The sequence below is a fragment of the Bombus affinis genome, chromosome 1, assembly GCF_024516045.1.
Source record: "Bombus affinis isolate iyBomAffi1 chromosome 1, iyBomAffi1.2, whole genome shotgun sequence".
Taxonomy (NCBI): domain Eukaryota; kingdom Metazoa; phylum Arthropoda; class Insecta; order Hymenoptera; family Apidae; genus Bombus; species Bombus affinis.
The window spans coordinates 13023318-13046129 of NC_066344.1; the positions used below are offsets into that span (position 1 = coordinate 13023318).

The window sequence follows — 22812 nt, forward strand, 5'->3', positions numbered from 1 at the left end:
TATATCCATCTTCGCACGCGCGTTACGTCGCTCGATTATACAGGGTCTTTCAGGAACTCAGGGTTAAATTTCAAGAGATGTAGTACTGCCTAGACGAATAAATAGTCTTAATAATGTTGGATCCAAATATCTTTGGTTTCATTGGGAATTATGAGACGTCTTCAACCGTGAACCTGTATAAAAGAGTTCAGTGTCATATTGTTTTATCTAGAACTACTACAATTTATCGAGTTAGGCTATGCTCACAGTGTTCTAACGAATGAAATATGTCGAAGTAATCAAATATGTATGTATATAGATTCTTACGTGTGTATACATTTCGATCTTCAAATGTTTCGTCGTTCGCTGTTATTATAATCTAAATCTCGTACAGTAAGTAATATAATGCGATATGGTAGTAACGATATCATTCAACAGTAATAACAGAAGAATATACCTTCATACTTTATTATTGTAGCATCCGTTTATGTGTAGCATCATTCTACTTTTACATTATTTAAATTATAGTTCTATGAGAAAATAGCTTTAATGTGTGTTGAAATGAGCGGAGGTCATATTAAATATATATTATAGATTGGTGGAAACGACTTATAATTTTGAAACTAACGATACCCATGGATCCAGTAGACGTGTTTATTAAAACGTATTCTTCCTTGTTTTAATGAGTACTGAATGTTCCTGAAGCTTTCAGAAACGCCTTCCTATATATGCCTTTCAATTGTCTTTTTGAATATCTGTACTTACGAAAAGCTAAGATGCTTTCATGTGAGTTATATGTTTCATTAGGAAGTCACAATTAATTCTCTGTAAAAAGTATATATTTACGTATATGTAAATATATAGGTTAGTAGTTTCAAAGATGTTTTGCTTTATCGCATGTAGACGTAATAACATTCGATTTTTCTGTATACAACTATACAGTAGTGTCGCGGTAACTGGCCAGGATTTTGCTTCGTTAACTGGCCGTCAGTATTCACCCTCCCAGTTCCTGCACTGACGTGGAGCGAGTTCTGGAGTTATGTTTTGTTATGTAAAATAAATAAATGCGTCAGACATCTGTATCTCTCTTGTGGTTAAAGGAGAAAAGAAATATCCTGGAAACATACTTTCCCGGATAACTGACCTGATAAACATGATCAGAGTCATACATGATCGACAGTAAAATATTAGTCTAGCTCGGTTCCTGGTCTTAAGTAAATAACAAAATCGAACTAAAGTAATCAGCTTCTCGGAAAATAATAATTTGTGCTTAGCAAGTAGCATGGCGAATGTTTTTTTATCTTACTGTAGAATCTTGTAGACAAAGACCAATTTCGAAAATATGAACATATATGTATTACAGATACAGTTATGGTACCAAATTATTATTTTAGAATATATCGATTCTTGGTCGATATCGGAAAATTTAGCTATCTTCATATATCATAATTCAGCTACGGATTTTTATGCATTTATGTGAAATTTAAGGATGCAAAGTTTGCAAAATGCATATATTATGATTAAAATTATAAAAAATATTTAAAGTAAACCGTATATTATGATAATTAATCAATGAAATAAACTATTTAGTTTTCATATTTTTTTAATTACGTTTACTGAAATATGCATTTGAACTAATATTGGATGTCAAACTTGACAGTATTATAATCAAACAGGATATATGAGTTGGATAATGCATTTCCAATCTGAAATACATCATACCACTGCGTCTTCAACCATGTGCCCTTATTTTACCCGCAATAGTATACTACATTCTATAAGATTGATTATTTATAACTTTTAAATAATATAAAATAGAATATTGAGACCACGATGAGAAAGTACGGTTAAGAATGAAGATATTAAAATGAAACATCGCTATTGAACGTAGTTATCATATCAATTCCTATAGATTGCGCAAGATATCCTAATGCGTTTGTGTTTCGTTCAAATGGCATTGAACGTGTACACATGCAACATGCATGTATAAAATCACATGCGGGGTGGAACCCCTTACTGATTCTAGGGCAACCAGCTTTCGCACTTACCCTCCCTTACACCCACTACCAGGTTACCTCGCCCTCTTGACTATCCCGAGTCGATATCCCGTGCTGCTTTTGACCTTTCACCTTTTTCGCGTTACCCTGATTCTGTGACCAAGGGACAACCTGCCTTATCGACTTGTAATGCTACTCGTTCATTTTATTCGCGATTCATTATACTTCACCCTTGATTAATTTTATTTTTATGTATGCATATAATTTTATACCTTGACTATATCTTCTTCCTTTTATATTTTTTCTGCAGTTTTTATTAGTTTTTTTTTTGGTGGAAAGGGGACGAATAAAGTATTTTTGTCATATTTTTAAACCACTTTTATTTAATATTAGATGATAATTTAAGTTTTTAAAAAATGGTATTGCTTGCCGGTAATGTGAAAATAAATTCGACTTATTTGTAGAATGTCAATTTTAAAACTATTTGGGAGTTACTTAGGAGCTAGCACAAAATTTTCGTATTGATATTATTTATTTCAACATATTTAATACTATGGTTTTTAAGTTACAATAACCGAAGTTAGAGAGATTGAAATAATACCAACAAATTTTTATCTTCGTTTTCTACCTCCAACTTTACGCTTCATATTCCGTTGTCCTTTACCTGCTTTCGGTTTCTTTACTCCCTTAGCTTTTACTCCCTTTTTACCTTTTTTCTTGTCTTCTTTTACTTTAGCTGGCGTTGTTCTGTGAAATACATTCAATTACAATCTTTTCTATACTAATAAATCTTGTAAAAAAAATGTGAAAATTTACTTTGGTACAGAGAAGTCTTCACGAAGAATCTTAGTGTTACTTTTCAGAATACTGTCTACCAGATTAGTATTGCGTTTCTTTTCTTCCTGTAAATTTTTAGGAATTTCTTCTGCTTTCCTTTTCATACCTGGAACTTGCTTGGCTATACCCTTGGCATCTTTTTCTTTTGGTAACCTATACAATATCATAGGAATTTTATATAAATTTTATATAAATTTATATTAAATTATAACTATATTATGATTAATTTTTAAATGATACAATATGAAATATACCTATCTTGGAATTTGCCAAGAGATGCTGTTGATGTACGTGCAATAGTCACAGCTTGTGAAAGTTGTTGTGAATCAGGAAAATGTTCCCTAGTAGGAAGTCCTACCTTTGGAATTTTTATATTTTTTGCCTTGGCAATATTACGCAGTCTTTGTAATTCATTCTTAGACTTTCTTTCTTCCTTTGCTGTCTTTGCAGCTGCAAATGGATCTTCCATAGCTTTACCTTCATTATTAACTTCTACCAACCACTCCTTCTGTTCTATGGCTTTGTTATGTTTATAACCAAAAGTAGGTATCCATTTCTACAAAAATATTAAGATATGATAAAAGCTTATATCAACAAGTTAAAATTTATTTCAGAGGAGTACTTGTAACTTACCTGTAGTTCTTCATCCCATTTAAGTTTAGATTTACCTTTTCGTTTAGTTTTGATACCTTTCTCTTTAGCAAATTGTTGCCATTTTGTCAAAGGTTTTGGTTTTGGGATTTGTCGAGCTCGTGGTAATACAAATTTCTGTTTGGGCAATTTTGCTACTATTACCTCATCAACACGTTCTATTGGAAGTTCCCATATTTTATTAATAACTATTTGCACGTTGTCCCTTGTTAAACTTTTCAGATATTGTTCGGTCTGTGATCTATAAAACATTAATTAATATATGCAGATCATACAAAAATAAAAATGATGGAAAGGATTTGTAGATTACTTTAATGCTTTTAGGTCCACAGTATTATAATCTAACGCTAAAAGAGTTCCTAAGTCTGTCTCAATTTCCACGTCTTTATTTACTTCTGTGGATTTATGTATATCTTTTTCCTGAGTGCTATTTTCTAGAATTGAATTTACAACATCCATCCTATCGGTTGTTCCTTTATTTTAAATTCTAAATGATCTACAGAAGAAAATTTTCAATTTTATCTTTGTTTTAATCACAAACAGTTTTATTTTTTATTTATACTACATCTGTCACTATAAATATACGACAAAATACACGAAACAAAATATGAGAAGTCTTGTTTTGCACTTCTTTGCTTAAAGCACGTGCGTTAAAGGTTATGTTGACAGTAATATAGTTTTTTTCGATGCATTCGTAATGGTGGTTTACTCTCTTTAAAGCACGCAAAATCTATGATAGGAATCATACTTTCAGATATTTCTCGAAATCAGAAGATAAATATTGTGTTAGTGATACAATAGATTTTTTTTTTATATTAAGATTTATATTTTAGTCGTTTTATCATATACAATACATTAATGTTTGTCCTCACGGAATTAAAGGACACAGTTAGAATTCCACCATGGGAATTCAAGCGAAAATTAAATGATGCTATTACAGATGAACTTAATAGAAAATTAGCTAACAAGGTAAGATATCATAATTTCATTTAAATATTTGCAGCCAAATTTCACCGATGGAATTAGATAGAATTATTAATTTATTTGTTCAAGGTTTATCTTGATGTTGGTCTTTGTATTGCTCTTCATGATATTACAAAAATTGAGGAATCATATATTTTTCCTGGGGATGGTGCATCTCATACCAAAGTAGTATTTCGTTTCATTGTGTTCCGTCCATTTATGGAAGAGATACTAATAGGGAAGATACGAAGCTGTAGTGTTGATGGTGTTCATGGTAATACTTAAAGCAATATTAATGTTTACTTCAATTTATGATTTATTTACCATAAAAACATTGTTTACAGTAACATTAGGGTTTTTTGAAGATATTGTAATACCACCTAACAAATTGCAACATCCATCAAGATTTGATCAAATAGAACAAGCATGGGTATGGGAATATGATACAGGAGATGGTCAGAAACATGACTTATTTATGGATGCAGGTAAATCACCTTAAAAACTTTGATTGCTTCATGAAACAAGAATACGTAAGATAGTAAAATTGTAAACTTTAGGAGAAATTATACGATTCAGGGTAATAAGTGAAACATTCACAGAAGCATTACCTACAGGACCAAATATGTCTGGGGAGACTGAGAAATCAGAAGCTAAAAATACACCTCCATATACCTTAGGAGTAGGTATTTATACTTTAGGTGTATGATTAAGATATTGATTATTAATCATATATAAATAATAATATATTGCGCATTATACTGAAAAATAATGGTTATTTTATTTTTGTATTATAGGCTGCTATTGATGAGCCAGGACTTGGACTACTCACTTGGTGGGAAAATACCTAAGAGTACAAAAATAGGTTCAGATCAATAAATTTTTATTTCACAGCACATTCCATCATGTTATCATATATCACTCTTATAAGTTACATCCATGACCTGCGTCGCATGCGACCCGACCTCCGATAGAATTTCGACTGTGCGGATATATTTTATATATTTAGTTTTGATTGGTAACAGAATTATTAACCGCATATTTGTACAATATATACAAAGACGTTATGTGCTAAACATGTGGTAACACACAAAAAATAATTTCAGTTCGGTCAGAAATTGAGTTAATGCTAAAATGTTACGCAGAAGTTATTCGGTAGTACGAGTCTGAACATAAAAACGTTGCACTTATTTTGCAACGGCGGCGTAAAATTCTCTTTCAATACCTTACATGTTGACTTGGATCATTAGTGTGTATCTGACACCGACTTGTTTTAAATAACCGTCGAAATATAGTTAACAGTATTAAACACGTAAAATACGTTTTTTTTTCTATATTGCGATATATCATTACATTTAATGAAAAACATTGGGAACTTAGCTAGATGTAAGCCTTAAATATAGGAAATATTAATTACATGACAGCAGAATATACATAGGTAAAATATAAGTTAAAAACTTTTTTTTTCTTCTAAATAGTACATACATGTGCAATGATCTTTAACGTTTTTTTTCTCTTTTTTTCATTCGTTTATTTAGCAACACATTGTCGAACAAATGAAAAACTCGCAGGATTGTGATGTCTCGTAAAATAAAAGTTCTCGTTAACACGTAACCGGAATGTTTTTCTGTATTCTTTTTGGTTTCTTTTATCTTTTTGTTTTAATCACTTTATTACGATCGTAGCTTGCTTATTATACCTTTTTTTCTCTCAAAGAAAGCAACGCGTCTAACGCGTTGATAATTACGCGCATCCTTAAAACGTTTAAGGTTTAAACGAAGCAGGTTTAAACAACGCCCTAAACATATGTATATAGTCAAAGTAGAACAACATACGTATAATAAAAATTTATCACAGTTCTAACTGTTGTTGAGTCTGTCGTGTCATTTCGTCGTACAATGTCTACGTCTTTTTATATATCTTTTTTTCATTTCTTTTCTCCGTTTTAACGAGAACCTACTATAATTAAACTGCCTCTTCGTTTGCTTTCTGTTTTCTGTTTTCTCTATTATCAAGCGGCGACGTATGAGACTCCATATAAGATATCGATTTATCGAGAGGTGCATACTTTTCTGCATTTTCTTTTTTTTTTCTTGCATTTCTTTTTTTTTACATATTTTTTTTCAAACGCGTTTCGACGAAAAATGCAAAAAAGGAAAAAGGAAAGAACAAAACTAATCGAACCGTATATACGATCCGATCAGAAGTTCTAGCATCGGCGAGAAAGGAGTGCGATTCATACAGGAGCTCTGGTGTATTAAAAATGTCTACGCGCTATCTTAGTGTTAACATGTTTGCATGTTTTTAGGGCTAGTGTTTTTCTTTTTTTCTTCTTATATATCCTTTTTTTTTCATTTTTTATATCCTTTGTTGTTACAAGAGAGAACAATAATTTGCGGTACTGCTTGTGTATGGACGTCAATTGCTTCTTTCCTATCGGTATCCGCATCGTCTTCTCCCCTCGTAGTCAGTACTCTTTTTCGTTCTAAATATTGCTTCTAAATTTGCTTTACGTGAAACATTTTTTTATGTTATCGTCTCGTTCTATAGGAATTGAAACGTCTTCTGTGTGGAACGCAAAGGAATTTGCTGGAACTGCTGCCCTGCTCCCAACGAAGCGTCATTTATTCGATGATTAGGCAGCGCGGTAGGTGTTCACGCAAATAATCGAACAGCTCTTGAGACGTTCCTGGACAATTAGTTAACTCTAGCTCGTGTAAATGTCGAAGCTGAATCAAGCTCGATAATCCGCTACTTGTGAGCAATGGGCACCCTGTGAAAAATTTATGTTCTTTAATAGAAATGAATTTTTACCTTTTCTCCTTTGTGAAATAGTATAAATAAAAAAGTTTATCTATACAAAGAGATAAATTTGATCCATTGATCAATGATTCAAATTTCTTAACTCCTTAATTCTTTTGAATACCTTTTTTCTCTTTGTGGAAGAATGTAAGATTTTTCATCAATAATTGATACATATTAGGTTGGCCGAAAAGTTTCTTTCGTTTTATAAGGAAATAATAGACGCACAATGTTTTTTGTTTTATATTAGTTTGTTGAATTATGCACGAACATAATAGAAATAATAATAATTAATTATATAATAATAATAATAGAAACAATAAAATAGAACAATAATAGAATAATAGAATAATAATAGAAATAGAACGAAATGGATCATACCTAATTCAATAAAATAATATAAAACAGAAATTGTTTTTCATCTATTATCACCTTATGAACCGAAAGGAACTTTTCGGATAACTTAATAGAAATAGATAAATTTTTGAAAGGTAAATTTTAATACTTTTTAATTGTTTGTGAAATATTATAAGACCATTGGTCAATTATTTATATATGAAAAAAAGGGTAAATGTTTGGAAATAACATTTGTTCAATAATTGTTCATCTTTGAGAAAGGGGGGACGGTGAAGTTTATTCTTTAAATTTCGATGTGCAATGTAGGTTGACATATAGAGCAGGGTTTAGGTTGATCTTACCTGCCACGGAGAGTACTTGTAAGGATTTCATGCCGCACAAGTGCTGAAGTCCAAAGTCTCTAAGTAGTATGCACCATCTCAAGAACAATGCGCTCAATGATCCCATTGTGGAAATGTAGCCCACGCCTATATCTGTGATATGCACACATCTACGCGAGGTGAAGAAAGAAAAGTTTAACAAACTATTCGCTTCGACTCTTCTCTTAATATAAAGCTTTGCAATTTTTTCATTTTTTTCGTTCCTTTTCGATTCATATTTTTCATGATATCATTCTTTCCTAGAAATGAATCTTTATCCTTATATTTTAATCTAATTTCTAAATTAATAATAATATCTATATCTGTAATATCTATATATGTAATAATTATATCTAAATTATGCATTTATCATAGATTTATAGATTGAGAAATCTATAGCAGCAACACATTATTATTTCACTTTCTAAATTAAAGATTATATGATTACATAATTAGAAACTTTAAGATAATAAAGGAAGGATCTATAATGATCCACGACGTCTTCGCCAAATTATTTAATGATCGTTTTCTGTTCATCGTAGATTCGTTAACGTCTCCATTCATGACAAATTGGCATGAAAACGAAGCCAAATCATTCGAGTCCAAGTTCGAAAACGACATACACTCCTATCCATAAATTATCGAAAGTTTATTAGTACATATATTTAAGACAAAGACAAATGAATTTTGTAATTACAAAAATGAAGTTGACAAGTTTATAAGTCATATGTATTGAAAGAAAACCAAATTATACTATGTTTTGAAGATATTATTAGAAATCTATTTTAATAAATATTATGTTTAGGATTAACAAGTGGCGAATGAATTATGGACAAGAGTGTATAGTTGATAAAAGTAAAAGATATAGTGTGTTCTGCTGTATATTTAAAAAAATGTATCCTATAGTGTACTATTCGAAAAACAAGTTCCAGAAATTTTTATCGACCGATAAATCATTTGCAATTTGAAAATCAAGGTGTTTGGATGTGACTGTGAATGTCATCAGTTAGAACTTCGCTGTATCGCTTAGAACAACTGTATATTCTATATATATATATATATAATCTCCTATAGCCACCCGATATGTTGCTAGATTGTTAGTTCGTCTCCTTAGGCGTCTGAATGCATCGACGATCGCTGATTCATGGACGTATTGCACAATAGTTGATCGTAAATAGAATGCTTGTTAACGCGCTTAGTATGTAGAACATGAATGGATCGTACGGATTCACCGCGGTGGGTCGCAGTGTCATTTAGCGCGATTTAAAAGAAGAGTTAAGAAAAAGAGAAGTATGCCTCTTCATTTTCGTCGGTTGCAGCTGAATGCCTTTTCTCTTAACTCATTGGAAACCAACGTTGCAATTTTTTTCAACTGATTTACATTATTGAATATTTAATGTTTTGCTTAATACATTTTTTATCATCGTTTTTTGTACGAAACTTTAAAAAATTTTGGATTCCTTTTTATGTTAAGTCCTATAATAATTAAACTGTTCTCACCTGTCCAATGTGAGCTCCTCTAAGTGATTCAGATCACAAGCAATGTACTCTAGAGCCGCGTCGGTGATTCTCGAACACCAGCTCAGATCCAATGAACGAAGCCTGGATAAGTTTTCTGCTATCAATTCAACGCCATCATCTGTTACTTTACTGCATCCGGACAGCGACAGGACAGTCAGATTGGGCAAGGAATGTACTGGAAGATAAGACAGAAAATGAAGAATACATTATACACTCTCTAAGATTCTTTTTTCTTTTTCTTTTTTTTTAATCTTTTTCATTAACTTATTACAGAGAAATACGAAACTACCATATAAATAACGACATCTGGTCGTTGTCCTCGAAGTAGCTACGTGTACTCACTTAGAAGCATGAGTCTGAGCTGTTGCTGACAGCTTGAAAGCTAAATAAAGCGGTGTTCCTTAATTCTAAATTTATAATGGTCGAATGCGTGCACCACCTGACTTAATTTCACGGTATCGTCATCAAGAATTATTTCTACCTGGATCCTAGCAAAACGATTTTGCAACTGTCCCGTTTTACGCGACGTTAACGTCTTGAGTTATGTTGGAGTATTTTTTACTATACATATACAACGAAGATACCACTATAATAACTAACATGATAACTCAAAGACTAATTAGTACCTATTCTTATTATATCCAACCATGTTATAATATCAGACACCTCGAGTGACTTTAGTGGAAGACAATTTGTCATTTTATCACAACAGTGAACATTGCTCAACTTTTTATTGATATATATGTCAATTTTTCAATTTTTATTTTTTTTCATACTACAGTAAAACATAAATAACTAAAAGTGTGGATACTGTATTCAAAAATAACTTTTCGTAATATGACCCTCTTTTATGTTATATTGATTTTGTATTACTAAACACTCCAAATGAATATTTGCTCCAATTTTTATTTAAAATCTATGTCTTATACTTTAATCGAAAGACATACGAAATGTCTTATTCGAAGCAAAATACGAATAACATTACAACGCAAGATTTCAAAACAAAGGCACCTTACCAATATTGACTACACCATGATTAGTGAGTTCCCAGCAGGACTGCAGCCTGAGGATACTAAGGGAGCTACTTTGAGTGGCGTGGAAATATCCAAGAGCGGCATCGGTTACATGGTAAGCTTGCAACGAGAACTCGTAGAGACTCGGCAGCAATTGAGCGACAGCACCGACAGCTTCATCGGCCACATTAATACAATCCGACAAGGAGAGCGATACTATTCTAGGTGTCAAGCAAGTCCACAGGCCGGCTTCCGTTATCTCGTTGCAACCAGCTAATTCCAGCTCGAACAACGCCTAAAAATATAAAAACATTAGAGAAATTTCTACTCCCTCTTGCCTTAATATCTACTCATTAATTTACTCTGTATCTAATAAATGAGTGATATAAAGAAGAAAAGATAGAAAATAGTAGTTTGTTTGAAAGTTTTGAAAACAAGAATGAAGTCTGTAGTAGTTTATTTATTTAAACAACAAGATATGCATAATCAACATTTTTAAAACAGTTGATTTAAATGTCTATATTTGGATCGTACAGAATGTTTCAAATATTTTTGATTTTTCAACTTTAGAAGTTGGGAAAAAATAACCTTGAAAGAAAGTTCATCCCCAACGTACTTTTTCATTGTAAGTTTTTAATATAACATAAACGAAACATTTAGAATAAAAAATTTTCATTTCTGAAAGAAAAATTCAATTAATTCTTGCGTACTATACACCAGTAAAAATCTGTTGTAACTTTAATCTGCAATCAAAAGGTAATAATGCTCATTTTTTAAGTGAAATATTTAAATTTAATGGTTGTTTTGTATTAAGGAAAGTCATGTGTATTTATATACCTGTAAATGATCTAAGAGAGCTTCAAGCCCCCTGTCAGTAACGGCGCAACATCTAAGCGATAACGAATGAATATTTCTCTGCGCTAATGGGAATCCGTGCGTCAGTTCCGGGATATCCTCATCCGATGCGCCGAGAAGAACCAACGAATGAAAGCCTCTTCTAACTAAGGAGGCGTAAAGCCGTGTGCGTGAACTAGGAGGCATGGCACGCACCTCACGACACCTCACCACGGGCACTAAGCCTGCCCAGAGTCGAGGTCGCGCATAAAGTATATCTCGCCATCTTAAGCACACCTGTAAATCACCGAATCGTTACATTTTTGTATATTTTTAGAAATATAAAATTTCACGAATAGAAGATTTTAAAATTATAAGATATTTCAAAGATGCAAAATTTTAAGAAATTGAAATGTACATCAATGTTGAAAAATTCACGGGTACTCGATTCGCCATGGAATAAATTAAGAATCATGGAAGTGGAATCTCAATGTTGTTAGATTTTCCGTTTTATTTTTAGGTTTGCAAGTTATTCTAGAAAACCTTTGCCAGGATGATTTCATATGTTTGTAACAACTGCTTAATAAAATATTTATGAATGCGCACGCATTGCTTCCATTTTTAATCGAGGTACGCTGGCAAAGTCTACGTAGAACCCTGTGGGACGGACATCCTGGAATAGACGTCTTATATAAAAACTGCATCAAGATTGAATCAATATTAATATACCGTTCAAAGAAAGTGGGGTAACGTCTGTTTAAATCTTGAACAGTATTGTTAAGAGACTTTTCCTTTCATCCTATCATGTTAGAGCGTCTAAGTAACTAGATAAGTTGTATTATGTATTTATAGATTTATATATGCTTATTGTTCTGTTCTAAGCAGATGAGAGAATCAATGTTTACTGTCCCAAGGAGAATAGAATGATGCTTTAATTTTATGACATAAATCCTTAACTCTTAACTAGTATCGTGAAGTTATAAGCGATCCTCTTAACAGTTGGGACTAAGTTACTTAATTCTAAAATACTTTATACTTTTTAAAACACGAAATGGATTTAAATACCCTAAAATTAAATAATCCGAATTAAAATTTAACAATTTAATTTAATAGATTATCTAAACCAATATTAGAATCAGAACCAGATGACAGTTAAGAACCTTGTATAAGATATATGCAAGATCGTATATCAGTCTAATCTCCCGTGAAAGATCATTCGACCAGTATGAAAAGGCTTCTGATACTATTATTTATAATTGAACAGCGTTTCCAACCATAAATCAGTAAATCAGCCCGAGTCCACGACGTATGTATGTACACAAGTCGATAGCCAAGAAGTCTGACGTCCGTTGCTAAACAAATATGTCATTTAACAAAGCATCTCGCAACAAGACTTTCCTTAATCACAAGTGATTTATTTTACGACCAAGAAGAATCATCTTGCACGACCGTGAAAAGATTATTATCTAATCCACATCGTCAACCCTTACTATCTTCAATTCCACAGCGAATCAATGCCAAGAATTGAGGATTGAGCGCATTCTACTTTTCCAATAGAATTAAAAGCTTCAGCAATATATAGAGTACAGTCAAAAGTATTATGGAAACAATATTATACAAGAGGATTCCGTATGCAAAATTAAATTAGTAGTATCAAGTGAAATTTTTTTATCCGAGAATTAATTTTAAGGTCAAGAGATACTATAATACCCATTACTTTTCTATACAAAATCTGCGCGACTTTTACGAGTAGTTAGATTCAAGAAAGTACAGTGGATAGTTTCATTAACAATACTTCATTTCGTCAATAATAGTAAAATAAAATTTTAGCTGTCCACAATCTACTTATCTGAGCCTAAACTCACATTATTTGAACTAAGTATCATAAGTGGCAGAAAAATCAGCGAACTTCTATTATACAAATTCTCCTTATAAACTGTATCTTACGTAATAAATTCTCAAAATCCATTCTCTTCAATACTGTGCCTTCAACGAAAAGCTATTATTCTACGTTTTTGACGTACTTTCGCATAGGGAATCACTTTCTGTCCTATGTATGTCATACAGTATTTTATACAATCCTCTTAGCTGCTCCCAAACAAAACAAATAGAAAAGAAGATAACAAAGTATGTATCAGGTATTCGATATAAGCGCTATTCCTCTTTGATTGTATATTCTAGTGTAATTCTTTCGACCGAACTTATCTTACTTCTCACCGAGGACGGAACATGTTAACATGTTAAAAAAAGAAAGAAACAAAGATGAGTGCAAGTCTGTTGCAAGTTAGATTAATAACGATCGTTTAATCGCTGGCACCTGAGCCAAAATCCTTCTCTCGATGGCGGTGAAGTAGAGGAAGAATTTACTGAGGAAATGATCGTCTTGCATCAGCTGATCCCACGTGGTGGGCGCGACGTATCCGCCCGTTCCACCGCTCGCCAACGGCACATTCTTCCCTCGATTTCTCGATATCCTTGCTCTGCCCGGTATACCGACGTTGCTCAGGCTCTTGTTGTTCACCGAAGGCATGTTGCTCATCGACGTTGGCACGCTCCTGCTTGGCTTTTCCGGGGTTGCGTTCGCATTATTCGCGCTCTGCAAATTCGTGTACGGAACACCGCCGCTCCCGCAGAACACGTGCGTAACGCGTTCCATGACGCTCGCCTTTCCCCCACCTGAAACATTCCCATGGTTTATTTAAACATCATCCTTTGTCTCAATTACCAATTGATACCTAATACGTTTCAATAGAGATTGTTTAATATTCAAAATAATAATTGTATTTCTTTTATCACCAGATTTAGGATTAATTTCTTTTCATTTATGTTATGTATTGCATGTATTAATTATATAAATAATATTACTATTTGTTATAGTTCAATAGTTAAAAAATTCAATATATTTTCAATCAATTTTATACCTCTTATTAAATTTGTCTTTTTTATTTTCTATTAGAGATTTTTTATTCTCTTAAAAATTTGCAAATCATTGCTTCTTCTATACTCCTGACTTCTATAATGCTTTGCCAACTAACATTTTTAAATTTTGTCAATATTAAAGATAAATAACAAAATTTGGAAAATAAATATAATAGAGAGTAAAGAATCTATTGAAATGTTTTATCCTGAGTGTCCTAAGATGGTTTTTGCATCCAATATTATTATACAATAGTCCATTTGGATCAAACAGGCGATTAAATGGGATTATTAAGAATGACTAGGAGTTACATAATTTATGAATTGCTTGATGACTTCTAAAACTTTTATGAATGTATTATCATAGTCGTTTGGAACGGTGTAGAGGAAATATCGACTCGATAAAGCTGAAAGTTGTTAGGTTTCAGAAGGCTCCTCCAGGTTAAAGGCTTTCGTAAATTCCTTTAAAGAAATATTTACTTTCTCGATTATAAACACTCATAATCGAACATCTATATATGAAACATTCGTTTGCAGGAACAAATCTATGTTGTTCATGAATTTAAATATCCACGATGTTTGCCTGTAAGTTAAATTTAGGATGAACTATCCTTTCAATAATCATTGATTTACAGGGAACTCCACGAAAATATTTTAAATTTATCAATTTGAATAAATCATAATCACCTCTATCAAATATATTACAAAAGAATTCAAAATAATTCTTTTTTCCCATTGAAAAAAAATTGGCATCATATTATCAACAATACAAAGGTGTTCTTTGTCTCCTTAGAAGGAAGGATTCCGTATCGATGTTTATAGAAATAATCTAAAACATAAACTTCTTTCAATGATCAAATAGTTCTTCGATTATTCAAGTAATATTTTTAAAACAATCTATAAGTTGAAATAAACTACAATTACATACATTAAATAAATTGTCATAAAATAGCATTTACATACAAAAGAATTCCTTTTTTTCTATTATAAAAATATTAAAAATATTATGTGTAGATAAAGGTGTTTAAAACAAGTTTCTATATCCAATATAATTTTTAAAGATCCATGCTTGTAATGAGGACTGGAGAGTATGTCTTTAAAGGCTTTTCTGTAAAGGTAAACTTGCTGCGAAGATGCGACAAGTTATTTTCGTTTTATTTTCGAACTGTATGTCCCATTTGGCTCCGGGTACATCTCTATTTCCTGTCTCTATCTCTCTATCACATGGCAAGCATTTTTCCCCCGCGAATTGTGCCCACCTACGATTAACACGTTGATTGCTACGGCGATAGTCGCAGTTGGTATACTACGGATTTATATGTAAATTCATAGTTTTATATGTATGATAAAAGAAACTTTAGCAAAAAATTATTTTACCTGCTAAATAATATAGAGACTCTTATACTCTGGATATTTCATACATTTTTGTAAATTATTCACATTCTGTGCATTATTGCACTTTAGCATTTCTCACAAATGCGTAAAAATCCGCAGTCTAGTCATCCATGAATCACGTTACTAAATTTTTTAAAATAATTGGTACAAGATTAATCTCATAGGTTAACAAATTTTCAACAATATGGATGATTTAAATAATGTTATCAGAAAAGAATGCGCGAATATAATATAATTTTCTATTGTAATGTATGTATGGAAATATTGTAATTAATATAGAAATTAAATGTTATGTTGTAGCATATTTCAATCTATTGCGACTTCTAGAGAAAAATATATAAACTTTATGTGACAGTCAACGTGTTAAATTACAATTCTGCTCTCTTATCCAACTCATCTATCGAACAACAATAACGTATCTCGCATCACATCTATTCTATCGCGAGATGTAGCTCGATCGATAAGTTCATCGAATGATAGTTTCACCGGTATTCGCAATCGAAAGAATGTATCGAATAGATTGTCGAAAAATGTTTCCGATTCGAATAAAATTCGTTGCAGCGTGACAAAAATTTTCTATACGCCACGACACTTCAAATTTATAGCCAGTATTGATCAGTTCCACGTGTAATGTAAATAGATATTCCCTGCAGAGATCTTTATTGAGGACATGAAAATATGGGGATTTATTAATACTTATTGGTCCAATTGTCTTTAATGTAACAATTTGTTTTTCAGATGGCGAATTAACAAGATGTAATATGAAAATTATTACAAATGTCTCGAACAACCTTTTATTTTCTTCTCTATGTTAAATTCAAACATGAAAGAAATTTTATATTTATAAAATGAATATCATTTGAATCAGAGAAGTTGAAATTATATTAATATGATAATTTTATGATATAATGACAGGTAACTATGTATCTATATAGAATTACAATAATTTTATATTAATTTAAAAAAACAAGAAAAGCTCTATTTCATTTCAAATATAGACGTACAATAAACAAAATTTCTAATCTTCGATCTCAGAGTAATTCCTTCACATTCGTATAATATAATTTATAATAATCTAAACTTCGTAGATAATCAAAATAAAAAAATAGAGAATCGAATGATGTTCATCATCTAATCCTATTTATTTTCTTGCAGCATCTAAATTTTACGAAAAAGATTAAGAAGATGGTTTTGGGTTTTTGTTTGAAGAAACAAAGATGATCATGCGATGATACAGTAACGAATGATTAATTGCTTGAGAGGAGGGGTTTGGCTGATCTGCCGCAATTTTATCAGTCGTGCAGGGGCTCTGGCGGCAATCCAGCCGCCACGGTGATTACCTATTTTACGCGTTAAAATAAATCTCTTGCTCTGTCGCGACTTCTCGGCCGTATGAAAACCGGCATGCGTACGCTGCCTTTTGTCTCCCGGATTCCCATTCAAGCAAACCCGATGCTCGGGCTCTCGTGTTCGTCAGACACGACAAATCGCCGATTCACCGATATTTCCGGTCCGTGAATCGTCGACCTAGTCATGTCAATCGATACGATGTTCTCGTGCTAACAATTAACCACAATTAACAACGGTTGAAATAAATTCAGGTGTCACGTTCAAAACATACAATGCCTGATCATTTATGACTGCATTATTATTGCCTTTACAATAGCGCACGAAATCAAACGAATTGAACGAATATCTGTAGAGACTTTTTATGAGTATGTTATGTGTTATACGAAACATTTTGAAATGTCATTAGTATTGTAACAAGGCGTGATTATGATAATTGTATTGATAAAGTTTGGAACAAATTCGCAAGTGTATATGGATGCTACAAGATATTTAATGTAAATATGTATTTCACAGAGATTACAAAACTATTTAAACAGTTAATTATTCATTATATTAATAAGCCATGATATTCAGTGCAGTCATCTTAACCTCTTATTATATGTTTAAGATGGCTATTTATGTTGTATACTAATTTTTTAATAAATATATTTTTCTATATACTTTTATATTATTTATATAAGTTTATTTTTTAATTAGAAGTATATTTTAAATATACTTTTTGCACAATATGATACACTACATACACAGTACATATATAGCTATAATGTTTCATTATTAACTAGCCATTGTTAATTTCAACAGTTTTTGGAAATTGGTATTAAATGTATATCCAAAATAAACAAATGTATCAGATATTCATATCCTACTAGCATTCAATAGAAAAGATACTCGAGAGTAATACTTCTTAGAAATATACTTCCAGTAGTAAATGAAATTAAATTAGTATGACTATAGTTGAGATGATTAATATTCATATACGAAACATAGGAAACCAGGATAAGTTGAAGTTAAATACATATTTCAGCCGACAATGATCCAACATCTTTGCCATATTTTTCAACAATACACGAGGCCTAACAGTGTCTTATTAAAACTTAAGCTCTAGTTTTAGATACTAGATTTTAGATATAAGTATCATAAGGTTAACCTCTAAATGAGATTCGAAATTAAACCTCAAATCATCCATAAAAAATACATAAAAGATATAACGTTGTAAAGGTATAAGTTACACTGAAAAGATTGATAAACTCGTTAAAAATATCATAAAAAGAAAAAACACACAAAATTGAAGACGAATGATGTATGTATGTATATCTTTCCCAAATTCTCAAGCAAATAGAAAATAGAATGCAAGGTAAAAGATTACAAGATGGTTAAGTTCTACGTTTTCACGTGCATGAGGACGAATGCTATCGATTCCATTGCAGTTCAGATTGCGACTAAAAGCACTTGGTGGCCGCTTTAACGAGCGCTCCGGACGAAGATCGCCGGGACAACACCGAACATACGATGCATCGGGTAATGTTGTATAATGCAGAATTAAGAAACGTTGTCCAAGGAGCGGTTCGGGGTTGCGGTTTAACAGAAATCAATTGGTATTTGTGATTACGCAATAATGGCTGGCCAAATTCGTCGATCGCCCCGCTTCGGCGACTGTTTAAGATTCCAGCACGATGAAACAACGAATAAAAAGGGCAGGAAGAGAAAGAATATTAATTGGTAATAACATTCTGTCGAGGCTCTCTTTAAAAGAATCGACGATTATGAACTATTTGTTTAAGTTAGGATGAAGCTAGACAATTCCAAATTAGGTATCGATTTAAAATTATTCTCGAGCCATTCACATGAAGGATAAAATAAGTTACAAGTTGCTTGAAATAATTAGAGGATCGTCTTTACTCGAATGAGTTTATTGCTCAGCAAGTTATTCAATAGCTTGAAAGCTTGATAAATACCATATTGAATTGTGTATTTAGTAGAAAGGTTAATCATTTTAAAAATAAAAGATACAGAACGTTAATAATTTTAAAGATGAAAATCACAAAAGAATGTTTCTGATCGTATTTCTCATTTCTTGATAATGTATTAAAAATTCATGTATTTCAATGTTAACAAATACTTTTAAGAATTTCAGATCGACTCGGTTGAAAAAGAATCACATTTAAATACTCGGTAATTCCTCAATCTCTTCGATCAATCCATTTTTCCAAATTCCTTAAATACATATCTGAGGTATGATTCCTCTAAGTATCTTCAAGTCCTATATCGTACTACAAGAAAAAAAAATAATGTTAATTAATTCACCAACCATGATGTTTAGACGCTCTTAGCCCCAGACCGTTGATTCTTTTGGTCAACTCGGCGCTGGCTCTTTCGACGACCCCCTGCGCTGATATCGAAGACATTTCTCAAGAAGCGGAGGCGCACTCCCTTTGCTCAGCCACGACTTGTAGTCAAGACAAGTAGGGACGCGCGTGACCGTGGTTGAAACGTTTCATATTCGACAGCCACGGAAACAAAACTCAATCTTCGAGTTTTGCACGGTTCCTCTACCACTCTCCTGTTTTTTCCTGCGTTTCGGTTCTTCTTTTTGCGTTCGCAACGTCCGGCTGCTTTCACGACAATAACGGGTTCCTCCAGCACATAAGGTCAATCGTTAATTCCATGAAAGTTGTTCGATCATAACGTTCAACAGCTTTCTAAATTTATCAGGTATATCAGCGCGCGTAGCCAAGGAGAACGAAACGCAACCCTTCGAGATAGCTCGTCGCATGCAGCGAATCGATGACGGAACGTTTTGCTGGAAAGATCTATTTTAATCGACAGCTCGTGACAGTCGCGTGAACCGTTTGACGAAAGATTTATATGTCAGAAAAACGAAAGGAGACGATAGTTCAGAACGAAGAAAAAGAAATGGAAAAAATAGATAATGACGAAGATACGTCACAATATGATATAAGTATACGTTCGACGACTAATATTCTTCGTATAAAACGAACAAAATATCACGTTCGTTAATCACGACTCGAGTTTATGTAATAAACTTGACCACCTCACTAAAAACTGTACAAATGATGGAATGCCTCTTCAACACTAGCTGTCGAATCGATAAGCATCATCGGCACAGACATTTCTATCGACGATGATCTGGTTTATTCGCGTCTAATACATCCCCACAATAGTTGTCGAAATAATTGAACGCGCCACTATAGTCTTTTCCCGTTCGTAGAGCACGATGTGCACTATGCACACAGCCTCTTCACCGCGGTGCTTCTCTTTCTTTCCTTCTCTGTTTATGTACCAGTCATGATACCGAGCGAAAAACAAAGTTAGAAGGTGGAGCTGCTGCAACGGGCACGGTACATGGGGGTGGTTTGTGCGAGACTGAATCGATATTCGTGCTGAACTTGTCCGGCTGCCCCCCACTCAAGCCGCACGAGACCGTGTGGTTTCCAGGCGCGAACCAACCTTTTACGCCTGACAAACAGTGAACCACCGTACTTATCGGGTCGCCTGAAACTATGCAAACCAGTCGACGATCCGAGATGAGCATTGCATTGATCGCAACAGTGTGTAAGATGACGTAAGGAGGAGGTAGAGGAATTTAGCAAATGCGATTTGACGCGTTAAAATTTTAAGTTTAAATTAAAGTTGTGGATCACAAGGCAAGGGAATCATATTAATTTATCTACACATGTCGACAAGTGATTAGCTAAAAATATAATGTATTTTGTATAGGAGTAATTGATATAATTGAAGTATTAATGAGAAATTGTATATTTTCTTTCGTTTCGTTTCAGATTTAACATTTATACATCTTTTCAGTTGATGTAACATCTTCCGTCTTCCTTTGATATAAAAAAAGATTTTACTTATGCTATCTTGAGACCAGCAATAGAATTTTCCAGAAGCTAAATTATAAATTAAATTGTTAGCATATTTGTATTAATTATATAGATGTGAAAAAAAAGGTATAGAGATAAGATTTACCTTGAGATCCCAAACTACCAATTGACCATCTAAACCGCTCGTACTAAATTCATTATCTGATACTTTGCGCACACAGTTGATAGTATTTTGATGTATACTATCTAAGGCATTATCGTTCGTGTCGGTTCTCGCTTGGCGATCTAACGATTGAAATTTACGCATAGCGGACAAACCAGCAGCCTCCTTTTTCTGTGTATTGTCTAATTTTGATACGAAATATAGTTGACCATTATCGTCTATAGAATACAGCATAGGCATACAACTATGTCCCTAGAGGAATTATTTAATTCATGAGTTATATATTTATAATGAAAATTATCGCAGTTAAAAATATAAATAAATACCACAGCGATAATGGAATTGGACCCCATCCAAACACAACATAAAAATGGCAAATGCTCTGTATATAATCGTATAACAGCATTTCCTTTAGTAGCATCTGCAATGCAAATTGATGAATTGTGTGCTACCCAACAAATTTTATTGCCACAAGGACTAAATGCAACAGAGTGTATCCAACCTCCTGAGTATAAATAGAAAGGAAATGATTAATAAATATGACTATAAGATTTCTATTAGCATTGTAATAAAAAGAATACTTCTCTACCTCCATTAGGAGTATTCTGGAATTCGGCGAGTAATGTTCCTAAAGTATTACTGTGACCCCATGGACCATTACCAGGTGCATCTTCCATATCACTAATAAATGCACTAAATACACGAACTTTATAATCAGTGGATCCAGCAACCAAAACTTTATTATCTGGGTGCCAATCGACTGTAGTTACAGTGGACCTTAATGGGCGTTTTATATGCTTACACTGCCACCAATTGTTTTCAGAAACAAAATAACAAACAGCTATTACTCTACCTCCAGATCCAACAGCAAATTTATTTTCTACAGAGAAGGAAGCAAGCAATTTTTCAGCTTACATTTATTCAAATCCAAATCAACAACACTTCAGCTGGCTCATACCTAATGGTGACCATTTTACACATGTTGCTGCACGATTTATTCTTAAAAGTACCCATGCGGGATTCCACTTTCCATCCCCTTCCTGTGTCCAAACGTATGCATTCTTATCTGCGGAGCATGTTACTATTCGATTGGTATTCGGTGCCCAATCAATACCCATAACATGCATATCATGTTCCTGTAGATTCTGTAACAATTTCCAACCACTCGACGTGCGTTTGTAAACTTGGATCTCATTGTTATTTGGACAAATGGCCACTTCTGTAAAAAATATATTAACTCTGATCATTGATTGGCAAGGGTACTGTACGCGTCAAACAAATGTCAAACCTTTTTTGTCTTTATTCCAAGCATGGCAACTGATAGCGTCAACACCTAAGTTATGAACTTCTGTCATTTTGTATTATATTTTTTACCTTAGGAATTCAATAAATTTTACATACAATATCTATGAATCACCACACATAACCACATAAAACGGGTGCGGTCACGTATGTATTAATGTTATGACGGCCCTCCTATACTCGCCACCAGAGGGATGCACATCAAATACACAAATCTCCAAAGTCTCCACTCTACTTCAGTCTTGACTTTACTCTTCTCTCTTTACTTTATTAATCATAGTTATTCCAAATTCCAACGTCTGATCTGTCTAATAAACGGCCTTGTTCAGAAGTCTTTTACTCTTTGACTGACGAGACTACTTATGCTTACTAAGAGGCTTCAAACGAAACACACTTTTCCTTCTTTTTTCTTTTCCTTTCCTTTCCTTCCTCTTTCGTTCCTATCATAGTAGATATTGTATACTTGGGTTAACTTCATGTACTAACATGATCATATGATACATAGATATGTTCGTGCAGGGATTCGTGTTA

General features: G+C 32.9%; 4 protein-coding genes across 11 annotated transcripts; 1 reads left to right on the top strand and 3 right to left on the bottom strand.

Annotated features, from left to right (window-relative positions):
* The first annotated feature begins 66 nt into the window (after positions 1-66).
* Positions 67-7321, top strand: LOC126921896 (DNA-directed RNA polymerase III subunit RPC8). 5 transcript variants are annotated; one of them, XM_050733911.1, is made up of 8 exons: positions 67-372; positions 574-765; positions 4347-4433; positions 4518-4701; positions 4772-4912; positions 4985-5106; positions 5222-5289; positions 6975-7321. In XM_050733911.1, the coding sequence occupies exons 2-7, from the start codon at positions 673-675 to the stop codon at positions 5273-5275; spliced, it is 681 nt and encodes a 226-aa protein (XP_050589868.1). In that variant the 5' UTR covers positions 67-372; positions 574-672; the 3' UTR covers positions 5276-5289; positions 6975-7321. The 5 variants fall into 5 exon arrangements, with proteins under 5 accessions (XP_050589868.1, XP_050589877.1, XP_050589886.1 ...); XM_050733920.1 differs by having other exon boundaries at positions 5027-5106; XM_050733929.1 differs by having other exon boundaries at positions 5042-5106.
* Positions 2490-3950, bottom strand: LOC126921871 (ribosome biogenesis regulatory protein homolog). The gene is made up of 5 exons (XM_050733867.1): positions 3775-3950; positions 3447-3705; positions 3068-3369; positions 2793-2966; positions 2490-2723 (listed from the first exon to the last, which is right to left on the bottom strand). Exons 1-5 carry the CDS (start codon positions 3921-3923, stop codon positions 2588-2590), a joined length of 1020 nt encoding a protein of 339 aa, XP_050589824.1. The 5' UTR covers positions 3924-3950; the 3' UTR covers positions 2490-2587.
* Positions 5291-20373, bottom strand: LOC126921789 (F-box/LRR-repeat protein 16). Its single transcript, XM_050733664.1, has 7 exons — positions 19280-20373; positions 13628-13986; positions 11314-11607; positions 10480-10771; positions 9443-9638; positions 7925-8073; positions 5291-7197 (listed from the first exon to the last, which is right to left on the bottom strand). Exons 1-7 carry the CDS (start codon positions 19374-19376, stop codon positions 7049-7051), a joined length of 1536 nt encoding a protein of 511 aa, XP_050589621.1. The 5' UTR covers positions 19377-20373; the 3' UTR covers positions 5291-7048.
* A 306-nt stretch (positions 20374-20679) lies between these two features.
* LOC126921850 (actin-related protein 2/3 complex subunit 1A-A) lies at positions 20680-22770 on the bottom strand. 4 transcript variants are annotated; one of them, XM_050733810.1, is made up of 8 exons: positions 22652-22770; positions 22381-22589; positions 22268-22312; positions 21938-22198; positions 21569-21859; positions 21306-21484; positions 20962-21231; positions 20680-20882 (listed from the first exon to the last, which is right to left on the bottom strand). In XM_050733810.1, the coding sequence occupies exons 2-8, from the start codon at positions 22409-22411 to the stop codon at positions 20844-20846; spliced, it is 1116 nt and encodes a 371-aa protein (XP_050589767.1). In that variant the 5' UTR covers positions 22412-22589; positions 22652-22770; the 3' UTR covers positions 20680-20843. The 4 variants fall into 4 exon arrangements, with proteins under 4 accessions (XP_050589767.1, XP_050589757.1, XP_050589777.1 ...); XM_050733800.1 differs by having other exon boundaries at positions 22381-22699; XM_050733820.1 differs by having other exon boundaries at positions 22268-22696.
* Positions 22771-22812: the final 42 nt, after the last annotated feature.

What these genes read in the sequence shown, in the direction of transcription:
- LOC126921896 (XM_050733911.1), top strand. Translation starts at nt 673, where the DNA reads ATGTTCCTGAAGCTTTCAGAAACGCCTTCCTATATATGCCTTTCAATT. An exon ending in AAAAGCTAAGATGCTTTCAT is followed by an intron (nt 766 to 4,346) that starts GTGAGTTATATG and finishes ACGGAATTAAAG; the next exon opens with GACACAGTTAGAATTCCACC. An exon ending in TGACTTATTTATGGATGCAG is followed by an intron (nt 4,913 to 4,984) that starts GTAAATCACCTT and finishes TGTAAACTTTAG; the next exon opens with GAGAAATTATACGATTCAGG.
- LOC126921871 (XM_050733867.1), bottom strand. Translation starts at nt 3,923, where the DNA reads ATGGATGTTGTAAATTCAATTCTAGAAAATAGCACTCAGGAAAAAGAT. An exon ending in AATGGGATGAAGAACTACAG is followed by an intron (nt 3,370 to 3,446) that starts GTAAGTTACAAG and finishes ATATTTTTGTAG; the next exon opens with AAATGGATACCTACTTTTGG. An exon ending in GAAGACTTCTCTGTACCAAA is followed by an intron (nt 2,724 to 2,792) that starts GTAAATTTTCAC and finishes TGTATTTCACAG; the next exon opens with AACAACGCCAGCTAAAGTAA.
- LOC126921850 (XM_050733810.1), bottom strand. Translation starts at nt 22,411, where the DNA reads ATGTGGTTATGTGTGGTGATTCATAGATATT. An exon ending in TGTGGTGATTCATAGATATT is followed by an intron (nt 22,313 to 22,380) that starts GTATGTAAAATT and finishes TTCATAACTTAG; the next exon opens with GTGTTGACGCTATCAGTTGC. An exon ending in TTGGAATAAAGACAAAAAAG is followed by an intron (nt 22,199 to 22,267) that starts GTTTGACATTTG and finishes TATTTTTTACAG; the next exon opens with AAGTGGCCATTTGTCCAAAT.
- LOC126921789 (XM_050733664.1), bottom strand. Translation starts at nt 19,376, where the DNA reads ATGTCTTCGATATCAGCGCAGGGGGTCGTCGAAAGAGCCAGCGCCGAG. An exon ending in AGAGAAGGATTTTGGCTCAG is followed by an intron (nt 11,608 to 13,627) that starts GTGCCAGCGATT and finishes GGTGATTTACAG; the next exon opens with GTGTGCTTAAGATGGCGAGA. An exon ending in GAGGAGCTCACATTGGACAG is followed by an intron (nt 8,074 to 9,442) that starts GTGAGAACAGTT and finishes CACCTCGCGTAG; the next exon opens with ATGTGTGCATATCACAGATA.